This window comes from Drosophila willistoni (assembly GCF_018902025.1).
Source record: "Drosophila willistoni isolate 14030-0811.24 chromosome XR unlocalized genomic scaffold, UCI_dwil_1.1 Seg143, whole genome shotgun sequence".
Classification (NCBI taxonomy): Eukaryota; Metazoa; Arthropoda; class Insecta; order Diptera; family Drosophilidae; genus Drosophila; species Drosophila willistoni.
The window spans coordinates 476,975-498,242 of record NW_025814056.1 but is presented as its reverse complement, the minus strand read 5'-3'; the positions used below and the strand labels follow the sequence as shown (position 1 = coordinate 498,242).

Below are 21,268 nucleotides of genomic sequence, written 5' to 3'. Positions count from 1 at the left end.
ATTTTCAATACACTCTGAAATAAAAGTATCAATTGATCCAACAAGTGTGAATTATTTTAAAATGGTTTCTCTCTTCAAACGTTAATTTTATTTCTACTATAAAAATCAAACTTTTACCCAAATAACCAAAATAAGTATTTAAAAACGTTCATTATAAGATAAATATAGAAAAAAGGAGAAAGCATTCAAAAACAAATAGCCCATGTGTAATAATATTATTGTACAAATAATTTTGTACCATTTAAATTGAAATCTTCGTCATATACACAGACACATAGCAGTGTGTCTATCTCGCTGTCTGCTTGTCTGTCTGTATGAGTGTCTTTATGTCCTTGTACGTACGCCTGTTTCCTTTTCCGTTAACATTTTGTGTCTGGTTTCCGGCATTCTGTCCGCCATTTAAAATTGTTTTCCCCGATACGAATCTCTGGCAGAAATTTTCGTATGGTTTCGTTTCGTTTGGTTTTGGCTTTGGTTCCTTCATTTTTCTTGCCTTGAATTGCGAATTGGAAGCAAATTGGCGGCCTCGGGGCCAACATTTAAGGAGAGAAAAAGAAGCAGAAGCCAACAAAAATAAGGACACACCAACCAACAGAAACAACAATATGAACAAGGTTCGTAGGTAAAAGTAAAATGGCTGTCAGAGTCATTTCCAGAGCTGCTAGCATGGCCACTTTTGCATGTTTCCTTGTCCACTTCAAGGGGAATTGCTTTCTACCTCTCCCTCTTAGTCTTACACTTTGTCTTTTTGGTTCATTCTCTCTCCCTCTCCCTCTCTCTCTCTCTCTCTCTCCCTCTCCCTCTCTCTCTCTCTCTCTCTCTGTCTCTCTCTGACTGCCCTACTGGCATTGTTCTTAATAGCCTTTCATAAATATTTGTACGTTTTTGGCTGCTTTATGTGTGCATAATTCATTCATCAAACTGTCAAATGAATGTCAAATCTAATAGGAAAAAAGAAGAAGACCAAAGTAAGTCCCCCTTTGAAATGTGCTCAATTATTGAAATGAATTAGTGGTCGTTCACCATGGTCAGCATAGACCAACAAAATGGGGGACCTTAAAGGCGCCATACACTTGCTTAAGGTCTTGAATATGAATATAATTTATTTTTTATTCCATTAAAGTTTAGCTTCATTGAGATATGTATATAGGTTTCCATGAATCTCTACGCTCATGGCAAATTGTTGGCAAAAGTTTTGTGTGCTTGACCCAATAGCTGACTGCCATTTAGTTAGCCTTCCATTAGTTGATTATGATAAAATACTTGCAAGCATACTGACAAATGTGTGTACAATGTGTGTATAAATGTGTATCCATCGATAAATATTAAATATTGTATTGCATTTTCTACGAAATTTTCATATAAATTCTAATTTAATTTTAAATTAAACACTTGAAAATGGAGCAGAAAGACAAAATTGTTACCCCTGACCTTCATTTGCCACCATCTTGAACTGCTGCTGTTTGTGCTCTACTCTGCTTCTGCCCAATTATCAAAAAAGCCCTCCACTCATTTTTAGCACCTCTCTTACTCCCCCTCTCTCGCTTACTCTCTCTCTCTCTCTCTCTCACTCTCTCTCTCTGGTAGTAAAAGAAACAAGCCAGGCATTTAATTAGTGGAACACAGTTCACATTTAACGCATATTAATTTTCAACTACCTTATCATTCCTTTCCATGGTCATAAGTTCTACCTACTGATACACCCTCCCTTCGCCACCACCAGCCATTCGACCCCTCTCTGTTGTCTTCGTCTGTGTATCAGACATTATCAGGCCTTGTTTTCGCTTGTTATCATTCTCGATATCATTCTTTTGGGCCATTCCTAACCATTTACTTGACATTAAACGGCAATTGCCTTGTGATTGTGTGCCAATAATAATTCGCATTGATTTCTTAAATTTCAATCAAAGTTCAGTTTTTGGATTCGGTTTGTTTTTGGGTTTCCTCTGCCTGATACTCTTCAAAATAAAAGGTGTATTGGTTTCGGGGATCCAAACAATGAAACATATTAGTGTCTCTTCTAATTCCAAGTGTTAGTTTATAATAATTTTCCTTTAATTAATACAAATTTGAGTCCTTTTTGCAAACTGAAATACAACTTGCCTTGTCCTTGCTGACGCTTATTGTTGTTGTCTATGTTATTATAGGAAAAATGCTTTCCTGCGCTTTCTTCTTATGAAAATAAAAATTTTTTCTTCTTAAAACTCGAAAATATATTGTGAAATGCTTTCTTGTGTCAACTGATTTGTTTTTTTTTCCTGAAATTTGTGAACATTGAAAATTAAATTTTTGTCATAAACAATTATTAATTATACGTGGATTTTATTTTTTGTCAACTTTATTTAAACTTACTAATTATTTAAGTTATAGTTAAAGTTATAAAATAATAATCATCACGAATATATTTGCATATATTTTTTAAGATTTATTTTAGGGTATAGAAACTTCGAGTGATAAATCAAAGTCAGATTTTTATTTTGTCAGTTTTAATGTTATTTTGTTTGTATTTTTAGTATATTTGTTTTGGTTGCTTTTTGTTTTTTTTTTTATATGTTGTTCAGTCGAGCGTTAGCATTTTTGGCAGTAACAATTAAAAGTAACGGCAGTTGACGCCACATTTAACGGTACAAATACCTACATTCTATATATGTATATACAATATCCTCTTTGTGTGTATGTGTGTGTCTGTGTGCGTGATGAACTCGTAATAAAGAGATAGTCAGGTGTGAAATTAAATTTTATGTTGCAATACCCACAAAAAGAGAGAAGAAAATAAAAGGTAAGCGAAACAAATTAAGAGACAGAGCACTCACGTCCGTTTCTCCTTCTTTTTTTTTGAAAAAGGCACAAAAAAAAATAAATCTACCAATAATAAGAATGTAAAAAGATTTATGCAAATTTTCGAAAAATTTTAGAGAGAAATTTTCGATTGTTTCAACAATCATTTATGAAGATTCCATAGGTTTGCTAAGAGTGCAATGTATGTTTTAGGTGTTTTAATAGTAAGCGGGCATTTGATTTACAAATCTTCAAGCATTCAAGAGCTTTTTGAGTCCACTTGTAAAATCATCGTTCTCCCCACCCATGAACGATATTTTACCTCCTATTTTACGGCTATAAATTCGGTATAGAAGACCAATTTATTACACCTAGAATAACCACTTATTGAGTTAGTTTTAAAACAGTTTATGGACCAGTTTATAGCTAAAGCACACTGCGAAATTTCTTTATTGTGCACATTTTTATTATCTATTGCATACTTCTGGGGGTGATTTCTCTCTTTGTCACCCTCCCAAATTTGCCTTTGAAACAAAAGTATGTATTTATCTGTACATCCGGATGGAGACCACTATATTTCATAGACATTATTCCAAGACCACTTATAAGACGTGGCATGGGATTTGTAGTTGGGTCGAAACGATAAGTAATTGTTTAGTTAAGTACTAACATACATCGATTTTCACTTACTGGACTTCGGAGGAGAAAAAAATTCCATAGCATACTTATAGGCAAAAGTTGATTATTGTAATTGAAATTACAAATTGGCCATATCAATATGAATTGGCTTATGCAATTGGAAATTGGATTGTTTTCTTGTCAGGGGCAATGTCCAACTTCAACCCAAAGTACACCCACTTACTAAGTATTGTGTCGTGACTATGGCACGTTAGCGTCTGTTGTTTGGCATGCCAGGAGCATGAGCAGGAGGAGTAGACGTAGCGAAGGAGCCAACGGCGAGACATTCACATAGACTATTGAGTTGCTATCGTGTGAAAGGATGGTGGAGAATTTGTTTTCTTAATGCTTTCTCTGAAGTCTGAAGCACTTGTTTTTCTCTTCTATTTGTTGTCGAGGAAAGCACTTGGGTTTAGACTAATACTCCTACTACCACCACTTCCATTCGCATTTTAAGCACTTTTTTGTCTTTTTTTAAAATTAAATTGCTCGATTTATGCATTAAATTAGCCATATTTCTTTTTATTCTCCTTTAAGCTACTTAATTGTTGATTTCATTCAATTAAATCACTTGAAGAGAGTCTGATTCTTCTTTCACCTCATAAATCTTTAAGTAGCAGCTAGACGATGCTGCCATTCAAATTGCTCAATTGATGGCGGCTAACAATGGCAACGGGCAACTGACAAAGAAAGGCAACCTAAAGGATATATACCTATCTTTTCTATATATACACATATATATAAATATAGTATATATATATGTATATAGTTTTTTTTTGCTCTTCATTGTGTGCAGCTGTCTGCCATAGCCAACGAGAGAAATCAAATTGGTAGGCAAAGTTGTGGGTGAATAGATTGGAGTGAAGTGGAGTAAATGGAAGTGGGAGTGGTTGTGGAAATTGGCCAAGTGAAGCGTTAATAAGCTCAACAACAAGAATGGCAGGCAATCTATGCTGCCTGTCAAGCGAATGGGGTTAAAGCCAAGAATGAGAAAGTTGAATTTCTTTACTTCCTTTCGCTCTCGCTATCTCTCTCTCTCTCTCTCTCTGTCTATCTATATCACTAGTATACAGCCATTTTGGTACAAACTTCTAATATTATATGGTAGTTTTGATTCTTTTATTTCGAAAATAATAAGATTTCTCGTTGATTTCATGTTTGAGACATTAAAAAGAAAAACAGTTTTCGAGGCGTCAAAATTCAAAAAATTTTCGCGTGCCTTGTAAGTGAAAAAATGCATATAAAGAATATTAACAGCGAAGATTATATTTTAACCATAGTACGTTAAAAAAAATAGGTAAGCCCTGGTAAAATTGGATTAAAATTTAAAAAATATATCTCCCATCCAACTTCTTCCATTAGTAATTCCTTTGAATTCCTTGCTTATGTAAACAGCTTAAATCTTAAATAGCTTAAATCCAATAAGAGTTGTAAGAAATAAAAAAATCATCCAGAATATTTTTGAGAAGAACATTTTTCCGATCCATGATGCATTGGGAGGAATGATTTTTGAATAGTTTTAGGTATAATGTTAGATATTTAATGAGTATTTATTAATTTAGCGACTTTTGTTTAATCCTATGCTTACATTTGCTACTTAATTTGGTCGACAACTCACGAGTTCTGCTACTGACAACTTCCGACAGACTACTTGCAACCTCCTCAGGGGTGTCACACGGTCGGTGTATTCATTCACATTTAACGACTTTAAAGACTATCAATGTCAATTTAATTTCGTTCTTGCAAGACACCTCGACTTCCTGACCATGATGGAGTACCAAAGAAAGGAAAAAAAACGTCAAAGGAGCAAAAGGTCTCCGCCTCTCTTGCACAGTTTGTTTAAGCACTAGACAGTTGCAGCAGGTATTGGCCGTCTTTGTGCTGTTTGTGCCCTTTGGGGCCGCCCTCTTCTGAAGAGCACACAATAGTAATAGCTCTTCATTGTATTAAGAATTTGCCGTTAGTGGAATTTAAAACAATTCTCTGTTTCTATTTTTCTGGTTTTTTTTAAGAGAAACAAAGGTGGTGCCAAAAACAACAAAGGGAAAGGAGAAAGCGATAGAATGAAGCCTTTTTTTGTTTTGGTCTCAGTGTTTGCTTCATTAACAGCTGCTTGGAATGATAAAGGATGGCTGGTTGGACCAGGTGGAGGAGCAGCAGCAGCTGGATGGGGCGTAGCTGGTGGCAGTTGGGATACACTTGAACTGACACCAGCACAACATATACTGGCCGCTGTGCCCGCAGCAGGTAAGCGCATTAATAGCACCTTTTCCCGTGCCCACTCTGCTCTCTGGTTGCTGCAATTAACTTTGTTTATCACCCATACGCAGTGCACTGTGGGATGTACAGACCTTTTCATGAGCATTTAATTATAAAATTCTCTATTTAGCAATAATTTTTACTATTGCTTTTTAATTTTTTCAATTGTTTAAGTGGTCTTTCGCCAGCTTTCAAATTTTCCATTGATTAGCGTCAAATAGAACCTATAAGTTCTGATGCAATTTAAAGAAAGTCTGTCGACTATTAACCTATGATTCCGCATCCAATAAACTCTAAGCCCTTATGCTCCCCCTCGTTTTTTTTTTGTGCCATTATATCATATATTTGCCTTGTTTTTATAACATTCTTTAAAATTGTTTGAGAGTCGCTTAGACTTACCGAATTTTAACATCACAGATCTACGAACAATATGGTACAAGACTGACCTTTTAAGTTTCATCTACATATATACATATAAACATGTACATATTTTTTTCTGTTCTCGTCGAGGCAACCATTTGGGTAATTGTCAGAACAATCATTAACTGCGAAAAAGCAATTCTGGAATTTCTGTGTAATTCGTCAGCTAAGCAAATTTCTACGAAAAATTAAGTAAATCGGCCATGAACAGATGCCCCCACTGCTCTGGTACTGGTTACCAGCCTAAACGCCCCAAGAGTGCTGTACGCAAGCGCCCGCAATTTCACCTGAATTCTTATATATATGTGGACCCCAATGATGAAACCAATTCTGTGGAAGCCGAAGCAGATGGCAATAATAAACAGATAGTCCATCCAAATGCCAACAGGCCTGAGTGCATTTGTCATCGTCCAAAGCACGGCTATGTATGCGACCGATGTCATCAATATTTCCATGGACGTTTGGCTGAAATTTGTCCACGTCACAAATCTGTAGGTAGGATAAGGCGAAAACATTTACAGTAAATTTGAAATGTTTTCCGTTTTAGGAAATATATTTAATGGACTTTCAGCGTTGCCCATATTGCGCGGCCCCAAACAGCATGATTCAAATTGCCAAATTTACTTCGAAGGAAATCTGTAAATTTGAAAATGCTGAACTACCCGGCGGAGATGAAGGCTTGTAGAATCCCCCTTGAAATGTAATACCTGTCTGTGCTACACCCAAATTCAGTTATCTTATTCTGTGATGTATGTAAAATGGTGTGAAAAGAAATTGTATATGTAACGGCCATGAGAAGATGCAGAAGAATATAAATATTATCCTTCACTAGAAATGTTTTTTCTAACAATTTAATTTTTACTTGATTTATGTACACTTCTTTTGCTTAAAAGACTTGAAAGACTTAACTTAAAAGATGAATATATCAAATAGATAACCAAATTATTTGTTGGTTGCGAAATGATTTCGTGTAAGCTTAGCATGTAATTTTCTCATTAACATTGTAAAAAATTAGCAATATCGATGGCTAATAAATTGTTCGCTATAATCTTAGTTCTGGGGATTCAGAACTCAATAAGAGCAACCTCTTAGGTAAATATAGTCCTGGCGCGAATGATTAATAATATATATTCATGTATACATAGGTATCCGATTGTATAGGAAGCAAAGCAGTTATCTGGCTAAAATTATTTTTAGGAGTTATTTGATAATATTTCACATAATCATGCTCAAAGTTTGTAAAAGTTTAAGTTCAAAATTTAACTACTGTAGATTTTTCGGACTAGGAAGTGTTTCTCACCAGTGTTGGAAAAATTTCAAAATAGTGTGCAACAATGTGCTTTAATGTTATGTCCATAAATCCGCATCAAAATATTTCGATTTTATACCCTCTTAAAATTGACAAATGTGGTCATAAAAGGGCTGTACACCCCACAGTGCAGTGATAGGACGAGCACACACAGGGTGAGAAATTTCGCCTGTGTGTGTGCATGTGCGTGTGTGTGTCAACGTTCTATGTACCAAAGCGTAATTGGTATTTCGTTCGTTTCGTTGCTATATTTAGTTGAGCTAGTTTTGCACTTACCCCCAAAAATAACTCAAGTACCATTCGCGTGTTTCATGCACTAAGGGTCCTAGTGGGAGCTAGAAACTGGAATTGGAGTTGATAGCAGGATCACAAGAGCAGGAGGAATAGAAGCATCAGAACTGAACAGAACAGAACAGAAAACGTAATAGGCACAGTCATTCGAAAGCAAGTAGCGAAGCTAGATGAGGTAAAAGCACGGAAGCGAATCTCTTACTCATATGTACCTACTTAAATATTTTCTTAGAGAATTTCAAATCTAAAAATTCCAAAAATAATCAAAAATGTGAAACGCATTTCTGGCCTTTATACCTTTTTGTTAATATTTTGTTTGACTTGGTTGCATGTTTGGTTAATTTAAATCTAATACGTTTATTATCTCAACTTATATATAGGCGCATTTTTAGACAATTTTCAATATATTATTTATTATGTGACAAAAATAGTTGTTATCATCAGAAACAAAATTCATATCTTGTCGCTGATTTTTCGTGTTTTTTATTGATATCCTTAGAAACGAAAATACTTGATATATTTACATTTATATTTTATATTTTTTTATTCATGGAAATGAATTTGGTCCTCGTGATCTTTTCAAGATGCCATATTTTTGGGGACAAAGTAGAATTCGTCTTAATTTATGTAAATGCCTGAATCAGCTCAAAGAAAACTTTGTATGTTAAAAACTAAAAATATATAAATTAACTGTATAAAAGTATTGTTGAATTTAGTTGATAAAATCTCAAGAGGGCGCCAGATAAGTGAGGGGTTAAAAATAAAATAAGTGGCAAGTGTGTACCAAGGTGAATCATTGTACCTATTACTAAATATGTAGTGTGCCTAGTTAGTATGATTTGTTAACTATTTTAGTTAGTTAACACTGTGCAGTGAGCTGCTCTTATCATTCGTTGCTATGCGTTAAGTGTGTTTGCTGTGTTGTGTGACACTATTATGGCTTAGTCGTTCTTCTTCTAGTTTTATTTTCCGTTGCTGCTGTCGCTGGTTTGGTGTTGCTTCAGTTCCAGTTGACAATTGCTGTATCCGCTTGCTGCTGACAAGTAAAATGAAAGAGTCAGACACAGAGACACAGAGACAAAGAGTGCAACAGAGAGGGAGAGCCAAGCGTTCATTCGCCCTAGAGCTTCATGTTCTTCCTGTTGCCTTATGCCCTCTTGTTGTTGGTGCCCTCTGTTTGCTGCTGCCTGCCTGTCTACTTGCTGTGCTGCTAGTTTCCGTTGCAACAGCAGCAGCATTTTGATGTCACTGGTGTCATTTGTCACGCGCTGTTGTTGTTTTTGTTTTCAACACACACACGCACACACATTTGCACACTTGCAAACACACAATTTCTTATGTCTGGTTCAGAGTGTGAGCTAAGTTTATTCTTGGCATCATTAAGCGACGACAACAGCAACAGCAGCAGCAGCAGCAGCAACTACAACAACAACAACAACAACAACAATAATAGCAGCAACGACTTAACACTTAACACATTTTGTTTTGCCACGCCTACTCATAGCATCAACGCTGCTCTTCCTCGTCCTCGTCCGCCATCTTTCAGTGGAAATGCCAGGCCAGCCATTAAAATGCAAATTTCTAGTGGTCACGTGAATGCTGGGCAAATATTTTCCTCTCACTGCAATTTCAACTTGGCATACATAAAGCAAAACAACAACAGCAGCAGCAACAACTTTCGCTTTTGCTTTTCCTTCCGTTGATTTCTTTTTTTTTCGCCTGACATTTTGGGTCAGTTGTCGCATTTATTTTGGCTTTCTCGTTTGCACTTTTTTTATTTTTGTGTTTTTTTTTTTGTTTTTCGCTGGTTTTTTTTTTGTTTTATCTTTCAACTTAAAAATGTGATTTATTACCGAGAGTGAAGCTGTGAAAAGTTTTTGCGGTGCGTTAAACATGGCGTATGATTAACGTCAATGCGGCGTATGCGTAATGTGCGTGCTTTTGACGTGGCAGCAGCAGTCGAGAGAGAAGAGAAAAACTTATTTAGCCAGTTTGTTTGTTTGTTTCTATATGTACTTTCTGTGGTGCGTGTGTGTGTATAAACACACACAGACACACACTATGTGGCACAGCTGCACCACTCGCAGGCACACACTCTCGGCACTCGTCTAAGCGCAACTTATTTCAAAGCGATTCAAACGCACACACCCACACACACACTTTGAATTGGAACGAGAACTACCACACTTGAAATTAGTTGAAAAAGTGAAATTAAATTTCACATTTTTCTGCAGTTGTGTTCCTTTTTCATTTTGCTTAAATTTAAATATGTATATCTTTGTTGCCCCAGCTACGGTTAAAGCAATACAAAATAGTTTAAAATCTGTAAGCGTTGTTAGCCTGATAGCGCAATCGAAATTGCTTCATCCTTCTATTTTTGGGTCTCAAATTTTAAACTTTAAATACAGGGATAATCCTACAAATGGCTCTAAAAAAAAATCAATAAAAATAATCTCTGGTAAATCACGTAAAAATTTCGTCAAATATTTTAAGTGTGAGTTTAATGTTTGTTTCCTTTTTGTTTATATTATTGTTATAGTTAATGGATTAACCTTCTTAAAGAGTTAAATTTTTTGTAAGTTCAAATTTGAGCGAATTTATATTCTATTTTTTAATTTAAAACAGGATTTTCTTAACAGTTGAAAATCTTGGTAAATAGCTGGTTAATATGCTATTTTTATATACCATTTATTTGTTTATAAGCTGGTAAATAAACAAACTATAGGGCCTGTTCCTGTTTTTGAATTCCAAGTAAATTTGTAGAAATCGGAATCTCCCTTCTTAAAACAAAAAATATTGGCGTAGGTGTATGTATTTTATTTCTTCATTTAAAAAAACGATTAAAAAAAAATAGCAGCTAAAAATACTTTTCTTGCTAATTTTAGTAGGAAATTTCTATTAAAAATTTAAAAATAAAAGTACTTTCTGCGATTTATAATTGAGGAAATATTCCTGTGGTAGAGGGTAAGAGATTAAGATGAGAGATTAAGATAACAGATTTTGGAGCTTCTTTATAGTAAAATATATAAATATGTAAATCAATAGAAAAGAATTACACACTATTTTTTGTACCTAAATGGACAAGTTTTCATTGAAAACGAATATTTAGAAACCATTTAAGTGTAGGAAATAAGAAACACTTATTTAGTTTGCCCATTTTAGTTGGAAAAGAGGAAAACCCTTTTTCAAATAATTGCCGTTTTCTTTCTACCTGCATCTACAGAGTACTTATTTTTGTTTTTCAATCAACAATTTATCCCATTTTTTTGTGTTGATGGGGGAAAACACAATTTCTTTTTCTTTAGTTCATTTCCGTGTATATAGATCTTTGTTTTTATCTCACCATCTTACTTTCCCTCTCTCTTTCGTTTTCTGTGTTCATTTGTATCATTCTTAAATGTTCAATTGATTGCCAGCTGCCATCAAAATAATGCCATTTAGTTACTTGCTTTTGTTTGTCTTTGTCCATCGATTGCAATGGCAATGGCAATGGCAACAGCAACGGCAATGGCAACGGCAACTTGCCTAATGACTGCAATTTGATACGCTTATCAAAGATTCATGTGAACATTTGCCAATCGCAATCACACAGTCACCTGAAAGGAAACTTCATATAGTTACCAACATACCTAAAGCTGTATATATGTATGTATGTATGTATATAGACAAGCGACATCTCATCATGTGAGAGATGGAACTATCGTTGGAACTGGAAATTGAATACAAGAAGCTTTGCTTTAGAGGAGGCAAACAAATTCCATGAGAATTATAGTTCATTCCAATCCATTTAATTGATAAATTTGCTTTTGTAACAAAATATATACAAATTATGAGATGAATATGTCAAATATTATTTCTTAAGGGGGGTTTCTACCTTGTTGGGCCGAATAGGCGCCTGCTATTTAGTAAGAATTTTTTTTTGAGAAAAGTATAATAGATGAAGGAATGAAATTTAACACACTTGTTGGGAAAACTTTATTCTATGTTAACAATTTTTTTCGGCGTTCCGTGAGTGGGGGATTTTCCAATGGCAGACCCATTACTTATACTTATACCGTACTTATGGAAGTCCTACCGTTCGCAAATGAAGTCTGAATCCAAAAATGAATTTTTTTCTTAATCTAGACACTTTTCCGCTGGTAGTAGAATTGGGAAAAAAGGATGAAAAATTAAAAAGTTAGCTTTTTTAGAAAAAAATTTATTTTTTGCCTTTTTTCGTTAATAATTCATTTTTTAAATAATCAATTTTAAATATTTTTCGCCAATGCTTCTACCAGCGATGAACAATATCCTAAAGAACATGTGTAAAAAATTGCATAGCGATTGGTTAATTTTTGCGCTCTGTAGGACTTCCATGAGCTCCAAAAATGTAGTTTTGAGAAAAACCCGAAACATATATCTATCCGAAAATGCAAAAAAAAAATCTTTTTTTTTTATAACACAAGGTAGAAACCCCCCTTAATAAGAGATTTGATTTGCTTATGTTTTTTTGCGACTTATGAATTCTGTGCATACCACGATTAGAAAACTTCGCGTCAATGGTCCATGGTGACCATAGGACCATGTTCCAATTGCCAATGACATGTGCTAGAGCTCAAAAGAAAAGGAATTGTAAATTATTTCAGGTGCTGTAGCCAAATACCTAAATGATTGCCCTAGGAACTTGACATTTTCTTACTTACTCCTCGACCAAAGAACGCGACCGTTCTTTAATGTAAGTGAAGGAGATATTTGACAGGACTTACAACTTTTTATTCTCCATTCTGACATTTAGTTTGAGATGCACCTTGCATACCTTGAGTATGTTCAATACTGAGTTTGTTTTAGCTCTCTCTCTCTGTCTCTCTTTCTCTGCTTATCTTGTTGAATTTTTTATGGGAAATGCACTTAACTGACATTAAGTAGCTAGTTAAAGTCTAAGAAAATGCTTAACGCGCGCAATCTGAGAACAAAACATGCGGTGAAGTGACTTTGGGCTACTCAAGTACTTTCTTGGGCCTCAGACCCAGACCTAGCATAGAAACAGAAAACAACAAGATCCAAGAAACAGAGCAGGAGCAGGAGTAGCAACAGGAACTGGACTTGGAGTTTAGAGTGTGCGTTTCCTTCACTTTTTTTTTTTTTGTTTTGTCTTCATTTTCCCATTTTTCTTTTTTCCTCGTTCTTCTTAGTTTGTTAAATTGAATTTCTTGCTTGAAGCAGACACTTAAAAGCCAAGTTTTGTTTTCCTTTTTTCATTTTTTTTTTTTTTGTTTCCAGAACGCGGCAATTTTTTGCTCTACCAATTAGCCCTGGCCATAAATTCTGGCAACTTTTTGGATCTGGAGACGATACACGAGGATGAGCTGATGGAGGAGCTAAACTCCAATTGGTTGGCCGCAATGGCAAATGAATTTCAGGTAAAAGAGAGAGATTCTTGCTTCATCCATATCGAAAGGGAATATACAAATACCTACGTACATACATATATAGAGCAGATAAAGGCCAGTCGAACATAAATCACAAGCACATTTTTTTCAGGTTGCTGTTGTTGCTTAACTTTTGGCATTTTTAACTTTAGTCCGGATATCTGTCAGAGTGAAAGAGCCACTTCGGGTTTTTGGGATAAAGTCAAAAAGTGGAGAGGGAAGATTGGAGTATGAGCACGTGACCATTTGGTGGGCACGCTCCGCTGCCACAGGATTTCATTTACAGCCAAGGGGCATGCCATCAGTAGTCAACAGTCGACACAAATGGTTGAAAACAATCAGACTAAAGCTGAATGAAAGGAATTAGTTTTGTTTCCACAGTCTCCCCTTGCCAAAACGAAATGAATTTCATGAAGAGCATAAAACAGTGTGCAAATTCTAATACATTTAAAGTGTTTTGTGGAAAGTCTGCTGGTAGCATTTTCAATCCTTGCTAAGCTTCCATTTTCAGAATGATTTGTGTTGATTTGTTAAAAGATAAACTAAAGGGCTACTTTTAGCTGACTTTCTCGTTCAAAATATAGAAATATGCTCATCAAAGCCAAAATCCTTTGAAATTTTTTGTTTAGACTCGTGTTGAAATTTGAAAATTGATTTTAAAATTAACGACTATTCGAACAAATATTTAAAATGAAATAGTTTACATTGTTTGTCCTGGCAAACACAATATTGATAATCGATGTCAGAAAAGGTGATACAGTGGCCTAAGGAATCAGTTGGACAATAAAAACAAAAAGTAAACCTAGATATTAAGAAATTCAATATCGGTTCGAAAAGTATGCAAAATCGACATCGATTTTTATTTTAAATGTTTTTAAAAAGGGGTTAGATAGGATTTATAGTCTAAAGGAACAGAAAAAGACATAGATAGACTTTAAAGATATCTTTTTATTCAAAATTCTACATCAGTTTAAAGCGTATGCAAAATTGGGCTTGATTTGGGGGGATTGAAGTGAATAGATAGGATTCCCTTTTATATATCTAAAAAATCCTCCGTTATGTAAAATTTAATTCTATAGTCTTAAAGTAAAAGAAAGGACATAAATAGAAAGGTATTAATGATAAGTTTTCAAGACGTCACAATGCTTCATTTGAAAATTCATCAATATAAAAATTTTCGAATAATAATACATTTAATTTGATGGTCCAAAAGAAACATAGATACTAAAGAAAGATATTAAAGATACCTTTTGAAAACATCAAATAGCTTCATAAAATATAAAATCATTTCGAAAAGTATGCGAAGTCGATCTCAAGTTGAGTTTGAAAAGTTATTAAAAAGGCGGTAAATAGGATTCTATTTTATAGATCAGAAAAATTCTTCGTTTTGTACAGTAAATTTAATTTGAAGGTCTAAAAAACAAGAAAAGAAAACATAGATATTATAGATAACTTTTCCAAACATCGCATGGCTTCATATTCAACTAGAAGCATTCAAAATTAAACTTGCTCTTATTTTTACTTAATTTTCGTAAAGTGCTTAAAACAGTTTCCATCAGTGTATGGTGAAACAATTTTCATATTTCTGCTATCATTTTGCACTTTTTTGGACCAATATGGCCATAATCAGATTGATTGAAAATTCATTGTATTGGACCATAATCACATCATCGAATAACAGACACAAGCACACGCATACATACACGCAAGTGTATGCACACATGCTGCACTAACACTTTGATGAAAGCAAAAGCAATTTGATGATGAAACCTAGCCTGCTTTTAGGTGCTTAGTGCCTTTGATTGTGTCATAAGAGGGTTATGAAGGCAAAGGGAGATAGCAGCAGCATGCATCTAGTATATGGCCTGCATGGAAAGTTTCTAATTATCGCTGGCATAAATAGAAGAGCCAAGCGGCCGAGGAAGGACGTCTTTCTCATATATGGATTTGCCTCTGCTTTTTCTTTTTTATCAGGCAAGAAACCAAGAGATAGAGCGAGAGAGAGAGAGAGAGAGAGACACAGAGAGAAAAAATTTGAATATTTTGCAATTGCCTTCAGGGATTGGGGACTAAAGGGAGAGTCGATTGCATTTTGCAATCGCTGTGGCCCAGAGACATCTGCTTTAAATTTTTAGATTGTCGACAAAACGAAACGAAAAAGAAATGCAAATTTTATGCAAAGTAACATTCGGGCACAACAAAAGCAACAAGCAGCAGCGAACAGACAACAAGGACAGAAAACAGTGTGAACACATAGAGCCAAGACAATGTTGTGTGTGTCTCTCTCCCTGGATGAGGCTTTGGTTTGTTGGTGGGTTTTATATGAAGTTTCTGTTTTGTTTTCGGTGCGTTTTTAAATATTTCATATTGATAAGGAAAACGCAGTTGTGTTCCCTCAATGGTCTTTAACGGGAACAGAGATGTCCTATATGGCAATTGAGATATTAAGCTATTTACTTTTAATTTGAAAAACTGTTGGCCAAGTTGGCTGTTGTCGATTTAGGCAATTTTCACGCCAACTTGGTTTCCACTTTGAAGAGAAAATTCTTGAGCCAGAGACTGAGAGAGGGAGAGAGAGAGGAAGAGATAGAAAGAGATCTTCAGATGTTGCAGTAGACACTGTTTGGTTGGCTTTAATGTGGCCATTCTCAGTGTATGACAGTGTGTGGCATGAGATGAAATGGAATGGTATGAACAAGAAGCCCAAAAGCAAGAAAAATGTACACTAGGGATTACTTTGCTTAATTCAACTGCAAATGAAAACTGTTTGTTCTGTAAATTCAATCTGTTGGCATCTTGTTGACGTTGTCATTACGTCTTCGTTTTCGTCTTCTTCTGCTGTTCCTGCTGCTGCTGTTGCTGCTACTTCTTTGCCATCATTTTCGTTTCACACATATACTATAAGCCAGACCAGCGCAGCTTTAGCCCAGCTTCATCTTCATTTTCTTCGTTTCCCACTCGACAAGTTCATCAAAGCGTAATCTGCACAAAATGGCGTCACTTCCTTAGCCATTGGCTCCATGGAGCAGGCAACTTTGAGTCTAACTATATACATGTATGTATGTATGTACTCAGGCCTAACTTTTTCGTAGGTCTTTTGTGTCCATCCGCTGCTGCTGCTGCTGCCGCTGCCATTGCCACTGCCACTGCCAATACTGATGCCATTGCCCATGCTTTAACGTCGCCTTCGCCTTCGCTTTCGCCTAATGGAGTCATAATTCTTCAGCTCGTTAGCAGCAAATACATGCAACGTAAATATGCTTGCGCCGAAAAGTATGCCAGGAATTTTTCGTACGTTTTACATTTTTTGATACCCTTTGTGCCCCAAAGGCATTTGAGTTATCGCCTCTAAATGATTTTGTTACCTAAAAAAAAACCAAACAAACTAAAAAAATAAGTTTTTTTTTTATTTCGTGTTTCCTTTTCCAGGAAAAGAAATTGCAATATGTCATAGACATGCTGATTAATACATAGATCTTAGAAGGAAAACAAAGCTTTTAGATATTCGGCCGCTGATAATGGGTCTGATATACATATCTACAGTATGGTCTAATGTAAAGGGTATCATTTTAGTCTATTTAAAAATAAATTATATTCTTACTTTCGCCTCTATTTGTTTGGCATATTCCCTTTGGCTTCTTCCCTTTGGCATTATATATATATATATATATATATATATTCAATGTGTGTGTCTGTGTGTAGATCTAAATATGTGTGTGTGTGTGTGCAGAGCTGTCTGTTAAACCTTTTGCCTTTGGGTCTTTCGATGGGCGTGACGTTGCGCCCCTTCACAGTGGCCGTTGTCTGACAAGTTGCTTAATTGAAAAGTGTTTTGTTTGGCAAAGCTCTGGGCCATGATGAGCACCGCTTGCCCTTGCCTTCAATCATGCCGTCCGTCCCGGCTGTTGCTATCCCCTTATCCACCATCTCCCATTTGTGCCATCGTCTTGCTGATTTGGCAACTTTATGTAGGTTCAATAATTTGCCTTTTATTTATGCGTGTGCTTTAAAAACAGAGCAACAAAGAATTTTTCAAGGGTCTTCCGGTTTTTTTTGTCGGTTGTTCAAATTTTGCTTACTGTTTCTCTGAGTTATTACGTTTACGAGGCCAAACCAGAAGAAGCGAAAAAGAAGATGTTGGTGGTGCCAAAGAGAAGGACGAAAGTCAGCTGCTTGAAGCATATTTATCACTACGCTACTTTTTATTGCTTCCTCTTTGCCATATCATATACATTTTTCAGGAGCGGTTCTCTCGAAATCGCGGGTAATTGTCAAGTGATAGGAATTTTCACATTTTAGTCAGAATTTTCAATAATGTGAGTTCATTACAAAAAGGATAAATAAAATAGGAAATAGAAGGAAACAAAAATATTAAAAAAGGTGGCGTAATGCAAAGTAAAAAAAAAAAGTTTCGACTGTAAATTATAAGTTTTACTATAAATAGTTAATATGTATATTGCGTTTCCATTTGATTCTTACAATTAGTAAATTTCGTTAAATCGTTTGACTGCAACACACTTTAATGTATGTAAAAATCAGAAATCGAATATATTCGAATGCTCTTGATCCTTTTCCATCTCTACTGAAACCATCCCTGAGCAGAGGAGACAACCATAAAGAGAGTGAAAGAGCGAGAGTAGGTTTTTTTTTTTTTTGTCAGAAATAATTATGTTATTTTAAATTTTTCTCTGTTGATGTTGGTAAAGAAAAAGAGTGGGAGAGAAAAACCGTTGGCATAATTATCAAACATTTTTCATTTTACATCAGCAACATTTTTCAGCGTTGAAAATGCTGTGACAGTTTCGCTTTTTCTTTTCTTTCGGCTCGTGTATGTGTGTATGTGTGTTTATATGTTTTGTTCTTGTAATTAAGTCACACCCCATTGTCACATTAGAGGGGGGAATGTAGGCTAGGGTAGGGATGGGGAGGGGAGTATGGCGATAAGTATATTTTATGTATTTTTAATTAACTTTAATGCTCGATTCGCCGAAAATGATCCATTGCACTTTGTAAGAGGAGCAAAGGGTGGACGGGGAAGGCACTTTGCATCCGTTGACTCGACTCGACTCGACTCGACTAAACTCGACTCCTCATCTCTGTCTGGTCTCAAGTGTGTTTGTCTGTCTAATTGGCAAATTTAATTAGCCTCGTCACTGGTCAGAGTGGCAGGGATTCAACCAGAGGATAGGTATGAGAATGAAGACCAGAAATTAGGATGAGATTTGTTTATGTTTATTTTTGATCAATGTATGGAAGAGTCTCTCTCTCTCTCTCGCTCTCACTCTTTTTCTATTTAGTTCTTCCTCTCTATTCGTGTGTATATCGTGTGAAATTCAATTTTCGTGAGCATATTTAATAAGCCCGTTTAAATTTGACTAGTAAATTTATAGTTCATTGTTGTGTTAGTACCCTCCATCTACCCCCTATCTAGGAGTAGAGACGGCAGCTCTTTGCATAGGCAAACGAAACCCAACATTTACCCGTTTGCTCTGACGACACAAACACAGGGAAATGCAATATACTCAACACTCTCTGTGGATGGACGTCGCACTAGGTGGCTATATTTGTTCAGGGAGTATGGGGCAGTTGCAATTTTCACTATACTTTATGGTGGGGGCTCATTGAAGAGTGTTAGAAATTTGATTCGCAATTGAAAACAATCAAAGGGATTGTTAAGATTGGTGGACTTGTTTTAGAAAGCCAAAAAAAAACAATTTCGAATAATTCCATTCAATAAATCTAATAGATTATTAGGCTCTGTATGAATTCACTACTTTAACTATAAAAACTTAATAAAGATTAAGTTAAACAAATGATTGAAAATGGGGTAAAAGAGAACTCCTTCCCACTCATGGTGGATAACTTTGTAAGCCAAAAACAGTTAAATTTCGTAGGCCTAAGCAAAATGCAAAGGATTCAACAGAGTTAATGCGAAACATTGTGGTAAAAAGTTGAGTCTAAAAACCAAAAAAAAAAATTTCATTTAAATTTTTAGTTAACTTGAATTAACAAAAATACTATACCCTATGTCCAGTTAAAAACTCTGTCTAATCTATCAATCAACCCTCTTGCTATAGTTTTATGTACACATTAAGTATATACTTATATACATCTACTTCTACCTATATATATATATATATATATATATATATATATGTAATAACATTGCTTAACTGCTTTGACGCTGTTTACTGCAGCTTTCAATTAAGTTGCCAATGTTCTTTTTGCCACCTCTTTCTCTCTCTCTCTCTCTGTCTTTCTTCCTGTTTGCCCCTTTTCTTGCCATGTCCCTGTTCTTAGGAGTTGGACCCCGTTTTTGCTTTAAACCAGCTTCCCTTTTTAATTAGTTGACAAACTTGCACATTTTTATCGCTGCTTGTTTTCTGCTACCTTTTCAGTATTACTTTTTTTACCTCACCTCTCCGCTTACTCGTTCTCTTCCTCACACGCCTCTTTGCTCTGTTCAACGTTCTTTCTCGTTTTATTAATTTCATTTTGCACTTGTAATTGCTGGTAAATATCGCATAGCTCATACGCAGCGTTGCACCGGAAATTAATTTCCGTACAACAAAGAGAGTAGAAAAATGAAAAAAAAAACGGTAAAAGGAAAAAATCGTGCAGTTTCCTTGGCAATGGTAGAACCAGAACTCTCATCAGATTCTTTTGCACATCTCTCTCTCTCTCTCTATCGCATACTAACCCTTTAGCAACTTCTTACCAAGTTACTAATTTAATAATCTTGACAATTTTTATTGCAGCACATAGAAGTGTATGACGGTTTTCCAATCGACTTGCAGAACTGGCTAATGGACAGCTATGGTCTGAGTGTCACAGATGTTTATCACAGCAGTTGGTGGAGAAGCCGCAGCAGCAGCATGTCTCGATCTCGATCCACCGGAAACGGAAATGGCAATGCCAACGCCAACGGATACAATACTCGTCAACAGATGTGCACAGCGGAGGGTCAGTGCTATGACATGGCACAAATCGTTACTGTGTGCTGTCCATTCTGAGAGAAAGACAGAGAGCGACCGAGTGTATAAATAAAAATGCATTTAAAAACAATTGAAAAGGAAATCATAAATTTGTGGACTGGCCACAAACCAATGCCAATCCGGTTGATTGGCCAACGGGGTTGCCTGGTGTGCACCGGTATGCTCCGCAATGAGACCATTAAATGTCCGTACAGTGCGGACACGGAAGCTGCCAAGTGCCAACCAATATGAGTTAAGGGGGTTTTTTTGTTTTCTCTTTGGCTAACCGAGTATATCCAGCTGCTTATGTACTCTACCATTTTTAATCACAAGTGTAGAATTTTTACTTTATTAATTGGTTCAAGATGAATTGGTAAATGAGTCGCAAGATCAATTGATCGGTAAGTAAATATGACTCAAAGTAATTTGCATGCTACTAGAGTTCGTTAGTTACGTAGTTAGTCCAATAACACAGACTGACATATTCGAGGTCATGAATAGCTTGGATACACGTTCTACAGTAATTGACCATGTGCTGATCACGACACTGTACTTTGTCACTTACTTCTTGGTTATATTACTTAATATTTGGATAGGGTTCTGAAATGTGTGAAATTTGCCCAAAAAAGTGTGCTATAGGGATTCAAAGAATAGTTTTTTTTTAACTTTAAAGAATTTTTGAAATCTCTTGCATCAAAATAATTTTTGCAACAAGGCCAAATTTATTCACACACGACATTTTTGAATGTTTAAAATGTAAAAACAAAATACTTTGACTCTATGTAGCATACTTTTGGGTGTATATTTTACAACCCAAGATTCCCTGATTTTAGAAAATCTAGACGTGAAGGGCGAAACCTATATCAGCGTATCCGAATTGTTTAGGAGCCTCATGTCGGTCTGTGCAATTTTTACTTTGAGGGAAGCTTATGGAAAACGCTGCAGAGTGCTGGGTATAATACTTGTGCTCCTTTTTCGATTGCTTCTCTTAAGCTATTAACTCGTATATCAGGTTTTTTTTCAGTTATTTGTGTGTTCTTGGGTGCTTGGGTGTCCCAGAGTTACTTATGCGTGAGTTCCTTAGACTCTTGTGCGTTCCAACACACTTACATCCGTATATATATATTTATGACTTAGGTTACAACAATAGG

At 35.6% G+C, this 21,268-nt stretch overlaps 2 protein-coding genes across 3 annotated transcripts; both read left to right on the top strand.

The window, feature by feature from the left end:
• Positions 1-1,926: 1,926 nt before the first annotated feature.
• On the top strand, positions 1,927-20,192 carry LOC6646340. Of its 2 annotated transcripts, none has more exons than XM_002068974.3 (4): positions 1,927-2,032; positions 5,469-5,703; positions 12,995-13,134; positions 19,902-20,192. In XM_002068974.3, the coding sequence occupies exons 2-4, from the start codon at positions 5,520-5,522 to the stop codon at positions 20,154-20,156; spliced, it is 579 nt and encodes a 192-aa protein (XP_002069010.1). In that variant the 5' UTR covers positions 1,927-2,032; positions 5,469-5,519; the 3' UTR covers positions 20,157-20,192. The 2 variants fall into 2 exon arrangements, with proteins under 2 accessions (XP_002069010.1, XP_046867795.1); XM_047011839.1 differs by lacking the exon at positions 1,927-2,032 and adding an exon at positions 2,559-2,624.
• On the top strand, positions 6,245-6,939 carry LOC111519091 (uncharacterized protein CG13380-like). Its single transcript, XM_023178029.2, has 2 exons — positions 6,245-6,626; positions 6,683-6,939. The coding sequence occupies exons 1-2, from the start codon at positions 6,339-6,341 to the stop codon at positions 6,818-6,820; spliced, it is 426 nt and encodes a 141-aa protein (XP_023033797.1). The 5' UTR covers positions 6,245-6,338; the 3' UTR covers positions 6,821-6,939.
• Positions 20,193-21,268: the final 1,076 nt, after the last annotated feature.